Raw genomic sequence first — 6,000 nt, 5'->3', positions numbered from 1 at the left:
AAAAAAGCTTCAGGCACTGACTCCGTTTGAGCCTGGCTAGGCATCATCAGTTCATTTAAATAAAATACAAGCTATAAACTAAAAGATCAAGGAGGACTTTCCCCTGCCCCCTTCTCTTTAAACCATCACTCTACCTTACAACAGTGTTGGTTGGGCAGTTAAATCTGGCATTTCAGAAACTTCATTCCCTCTGATTAGAAAAACAAAGACCCTCAGCACACAGACTTGACGCCACACATACAAATTAACAAGGAGATCACTACCCAGGAAGAACTGGGTTTTGTTTGCCAAAATTCACCCCACCCCATCAGCCATTGATCGCAGTACAAAAAACACCAAACATTCAAATACCCCAGAATTGTCTAGGCTGCAAACTCAATTTTCAACGCACAACCCCAAGAACATTGGCTCACGGTCTTAAATAACCCTGAGCTGGTTTTATGAAGCTTTCATCCTGTGACACTGTACACGTTTTCTGTTCTCTCTCATCAGTTCTTACGCTTCACCTGCTAAAAGTTCACTTAACTGTCCCAATGGTACGATTTCACCTTAGGTCAGAAACACTCACACCTTCCAGAACAAGAGACTCCTTCATTGTAAGTTTTGAACATGCAAATACACCTCTACCCCGATATAACGTGACCTGATATAACATGCATTTGGATATAATGCGGTAAAGCGGCGCTCCGGGGGGGAAAAGGGGGCTGCGCACTCCGGCAGATCAAAGCAAATTCAATATAATGCGGTTTCACCTATAACACAGTAAGATTTTTTTGGCTCCGGAGGACAGCGTTATATCAGGGTAGAGGTGTACAAGAAAATGGAGAACTTGAGAAATTCTAGCTAAACTACTGGAAGAGAAATTCAGCACTCACTCCTGTGCCCAGATGAAGGAATGTGAACCTGCCCCGTGCAAAGGCAGCCTCTCGTCTGGCACTTCCCCAGTTAATTGGGAAAGCAGTTCCCGTGTGCGTGTGTCTCTGACAGGCATATGCGCATGCACATATATATTAAGCTGTAGTGAGGCAATTCAAGGATCAAACCTCAGATGGAAAAGGGTATTTTAGGCTTATCAGCTGGTTCACTGCTCTGGCCCCCAGACAGGTTTTAACTGCACTTGTGGTTGATCAGCCTCTCCCCCGGTGTCAAGGTAAGTTGTCCTGGCCCGGGTGGGGCTCAACCCAAGTTCAACACGCATCACAACAAACTGTGCAGACTACCAGAGGTCTAGCACCCTCTGCCCAACAGGTGCTGAAGCTCTCACCCCTGCAGGTAAATCCTTTGCAAGCCTGATCAGGGCCCACCTGGGAAGCTGCGTTCGTCACCAAACACCGCTCCCTCTCATAACGCAGACCCTCACGGTAAGTAGACATTCACTGGACACTCGGAGCCCCACACCCAAGTCAGGGTGTTGGCTTTGGATTAACATGCACTTACACCGAGTCTTTCACCTGAGGATCTCAAAGGTGTCTGAGATCAAGGCAGAAAAGCTAGGACTGCAATGGGACTGGAGATAAAGGTCACTTATATTTCAGGAAATCTTGTGTTCCCTGGGATAGGATTTTACTATAGCTGGTAGGGTTACCAGGAGAGAGAGAGACAGAGGGAGAACGTTTTTTGTTTTTGGAGACCTGTCATTGTAAAGTTACCCAACTGTTTCTAATGCTGCTCTGAAAGCCATATTGGGGCTGGAACTTCTCAGCATCAAAAACGGGGGCAAAAAGAGTTTAAGCTCACAAATTTAATAGCTTCTTTATGAGCAAAGGAGCCTGGTCTTGCAGCATTTAATGCAGACACACACATTTACAGCTAGGCAAAGGATTGGAATAGACATAATGGAAAACTTGGCTATGTGCTCATGTCCCGCTGGCTTGCAAATCAGAATTCTGGGCATTCGTCTTAGCTATTTCGCTGCGCACCCTTACACCTTATGGTAACTGATAAACAGAATGAACGTCTGCTGTGTAAGAAGTATTTGGCCTTTAAAAAACAAAATGCCCATTCTGACCACGTTAGGGTAATCCAAGCACAGGGTGTTGGAATGAGGACAGCACGACTCCAGGACAAGGATTCAGTCTCTCGAATGTAGAAAGGGAAAAGAGTTATGGGTGACATGAGTCACTTCACTCACAACCAAGTTGTTTAGCTAGGTGCTAATGGTGACTGGGCCACTGTTAAAAAGGCAGTAAAGTCAACTCACATGGGTTTATGGGAGGGGGGGGGGTCTATAACTGCCTTGTCCACACTGCAAATGGAACTGATCAGATTATTCAAAGATGAAGATTTATACAAAACAGCTTCACTTTGTTCTTTACACAGTATAAACACACACATGCACAGCCATACTCCAATCTCTACACACTCACACACACATAGTGCTGTCCCTTTAGATTTAAAAAACAAAATACTGCAAAGTGCCAAATAGGAAAAATAAAAGGCTACTACTTTTTTTTTTGGCAACTTTAAAAAAATGGTTAAGAACAATGTGGCGTTGGTCCCTAATTCTATAAAAGGATAATTGGGCACAACACTGAAAGTCAGAATAGTTTGTTTTCAAAAATTCATAACATCTGGAAACAAATTGTAAAAGTAGCACTTATTCTTTTGACTTAATTTTGACCAAGTCACGTAACACATTAAAACATCAGAAAAATCTTTCACTAAAAAGCTTGGCTTTTAATCATCGGCTTTCGCTGAAGTTAATTTAGGAGAATAATAAAGTTCTTATTGGAATGCTGCACGCTGCTGCTTGACAACTTCTGAAATGGAATGTCTTCCTGAATGGCAGTGCCTCCCCAGCCCTGCTCCAGCTTAAAGTTCTGCTCCCTTTGCTCTCAAACCGTCATCTTCGCCATCTGCTGTTCTAACTTGGAAATGCGCTCATCTTGATTGGAGATTGTGTCTTTTATAGATTTAAGCTCTTTCAAAATCTCATCCAATTTGGCTTCGTTTTGCTGGAACCAAACAAAAAACAAAACCAGAATTCATTAAAACTTGGCCAGAAGGAGCAATTTTGCATATTGAAGTTGGAGGTTTCCAAAGCAAACATGTTCCAGCACAAAGGGATTTCAAAGGGAGATTCTTACAGATAAACCAGCTGAGATGGCTGGGAATCATGTGCTCTTGAGTGCTAACATGAAGCTTCTGACCAGGGGCAGCTCTAGCAATTTCGCTGCCCCAAGCAGGGCGGCACGCCGCAGGGGGCGCTCTGCTGATCGCCGGTCCCGCGGCTCTGGTGGACCTCCCGCAGGCACGCCTGTGGATGCTCCACCGAAACCGCGGGACCAGCAGACCCTCCACAGGCACGCCTGCAGGAGGTCCACCGGAGCCACCTGCCGCCCTCCCGGCGACCGGCAGAGCGCCCTCCGCGGCATGCTGCCCCAAGCACGCGCTTGGCGTGCTGGGGCCTGGAGCCGCCCCTGCTTCTGACACAGGGTAACATGCTAATGGCACAGCAACCAGCAGCATTTCTATGGAGTTAGCGCAAATTTAAAGGGTACACTGAGCCAGGGTTTGCTTTTTAATGGAGTTTATATTCCCCTTTATTAATAGCCACCAGTTCAATGGCCTGATGCACTGAATCTGCTCTTATAACCAACACTATTAGAGCACCTGTCAGCCAGTAAAGCCAGCCCACAGGGCATTTCACACCCTCCTTCTCAGCAGTCCACTCTTGTCTGATTTGTTGTGTTTGGTTTTAGACAAATGATGGGCTCATGAATTAGGATCCAAACTTCCTCTGTTAACCAGCTGCTTTCTTTGAATTACAAACGTAAGTCAGATTCCTATGGGAATGAGTTCCCAGTGTGGGAGCAGGACTTTTAGTGTCACAAGCCATTTCAAACTCTGCCACTGCCTAGCAGCACAAAACCATTCCTCCCGGTGCAGCTCTGTGAGGGAACTGGGCTGAGGGAATGTAAATCTCCCACATACGTGTGTGGCCAGATCACTAGGCCTAACACACATTTGTGCAAAAGGTTCACAGGGCACTTCAATAGCTACAAGTGACCTTAGACTTACCTCTTGTCTGGAGTGCCACACCCCCTAGCAGCCCCTGGGCCCTAAGTCCATGGTAGCTAGCTAGGCTGTTACTACAGGGATGGGCCCAGTGTAATGAGGGCATTTGGTTTTTTACTGATTCAGAGGGTAGAGCCCCCCTGCCTGAGACTCCAGCGCCACTCCCTGATGGCCTGTGAGATGTTACTCACAATATTTGATGTGTCTGCTGCTTTCTTTGGGGTGTTAATGAGATCGCTTTTCTTGTTTGCTGCAGGCTTGTTGTCCAATATGTTCTTTTTGACCACCTTGAGGTCCCTGTTTTTGCCTGGAATGTACCCATGTTTCAAAGAAATGAGAATGGGATCAGCGTTCTTCCCCTCAAACCACTCTTCAGCTTCCAGAGCTGCTTCAGGACCAGCCGTATCGGGATACAGGTCATCTTGGAAAAGGTCAGACTAGAAGTCAGAAGGAATTAATTAGTAACACGCTTTGGGCTGGAAGGCGCTATATAACTTCCACTGCAGGCAGCACCTCACCTTTCGGGGGACAGTCATGATAATGGGCTCGCACTTCCGCTCGTGAAGTTTGAAGAATCTTTCGAAAAGAAAAAGCACAACTTAGTGGGAGCAAATGCCAGTCGGCACGTGAAAGCTGGGCTTGATTCCTGTTCACCCAAATGGATACTAGTGATCAAGGGGCAGGGGAAGAGACGGTAAAGAGAAAAGGATTAAGAGGTTTCAGCTGGATAATTCCCTCTCCCCCATATTACACCCAGCAGTTGAAGGGGCTTTTCTAAAGGCTGGTGAAAACTACCCAGCTTTGTGCTCCAGTGCTTCTATACCTTTAACGACTGGGTAGACTGACTGGCGAAGAGAGCAGCGCATGGAAACAAGGTTCTTTAGGCAGTCTCTCCGGTTTGGCCTGAGGGTGCTCTCAGTAGGTCATAGATCGCTGCTGAGACTATGGTGATGAGCACTATACCAATATAGGCTACACGCACTGCATCTCAGGCCGTATAATGCAGCAGCCTGGTGGCCTATCTCCACACCAGTCTTCCACCTCTACTCGTATTTTGAGCTAGAAGACAACCACCAATTCAACGGTTATGGTAGGTGCCTCCTCCTTACCGTGGGATGTTTACCTGACATGGCTTTCGCTGGCAGTTTTTAGCCATGTCAGCAATCTTTGGTTAAGCCAATGCTGCTGTACTATTCTCCAAGAGTCCGAAATTGTTTCTAATCTAAGTTTATGAAGCTGCACTGTACAGCCTGGAAGGAGATTAATGCTAGACTCTCAGAGAGATATCCCTTTAATATTAACCCTGTAGTAAACCAGGCTTACGTCTGACCCAGTATAGAGCAGAACTGCCTCGATGGAACACACTTGGTTTTAGCAAAGCTGATTCCGGCAGCTTGCTGTGTTAGATACTGTCCATCAGTCTGTTACAGTCTAACCCAAACACTGACCCACTTTCAGTTCAGACCATATTATCCCTAGCAGAAATATCAGCACTTGTCACAGGGAGCGAAGGGTACTACAGAAATCCTGACGGAACACGAGAGTGAGCGAGTGAGAGGTCTCTAAATCAGTCGTTATTTGTGTCACTGTCTCAGATCACCCATGGAATTGAGCTTTTAAGTGCTCCCACCTCCTTTAGTTCTTGTACCAAATGCATCTCTTGCTTGTGTGAGGTTGTTTTGCTTTGTACTACGTGAAGCTGGCCGGCGCGGCCCAGGAATATAAATGGGCTAGCCCGATTAGCCGTGTTGCTCACATCCACGTGCCAGCCGCTCAGCACTTCGTTACCTGGCGATTTCACACTTGTTCACATCCAGGCCCCTCTTTGGCATGAACCCCATCCCCCTCTGCGGTTCTTTGCTGCTGAAGGTGTTGAGGTAGTGGACATATGGGGATTCATCTGTGATCTCAAAGTAGCGAATGCTGCTGTCACCCTGCAGGGAACAAAGGAGGAGGAGAATGAAAGGGGTGGTGATTATTCCA

General features: G+C 46.6%; 1 protein-coding gene across 4 annotated transcripts in view; it reads right to left on the bottom strand.

The window, feature by feature from the left end:
• Window positions 1-2,655: 2,655 nt before the first annotated feature.
• CORO1C (coronin 1C) overlaps window positions 2,656-6,000 on the bottom strand; it is an 81,084-nt gene continuing 77,739 nt past the window's right edge. For all 4 annotated transcript variants that reach the window (XM_039505493.1, XM_039505492.1, XM_039505495.1 and 1 more), the window contains exons 8-11: window positions 5,806-5,951; window positions 4,536-4,593; window positions 4,209-4,454; window positions 2,656-2,954 (exon numbers count right to left, since the gene is read on the bottom strand). In XM_039505493.1, coding sequence (XP_039361427.1) covers window positions 2,835-2,954; window positions 4,209-4,454; window positions 4,536-4,593; window positions 5,806-5,951 — 570 coding nt within the window. In that variant the 3' untranslated portion in view covers window positions 2,656-2,834. The remainder of the gene's footprint in view (window positions 2,955-4,208; window positions 4,455-4,535; window positions 4,594-5,805; window positions 5,952-6,000) is intronic.

The sequence above is a fragment of the Mauremys reevesii genome, linkage group 18 (genome assembly GCF_016161935.1).
Source record: "Mauremys reevesii isolate NIE-2019 linkage group 18, ASM1616193v1, whole genome shotgun sequence".
Taxonomy (NCBI): domain Eukaryota; kingdom Metazoa; phylum Chordata; order Testudines; family Geoemydidae; genus Mauremys; species Mauremys reevesii.
Note: the sequence above shows the minus strand (reverse complement) of the source record. Positions and strands in the feature narration are given on the sequence as shown.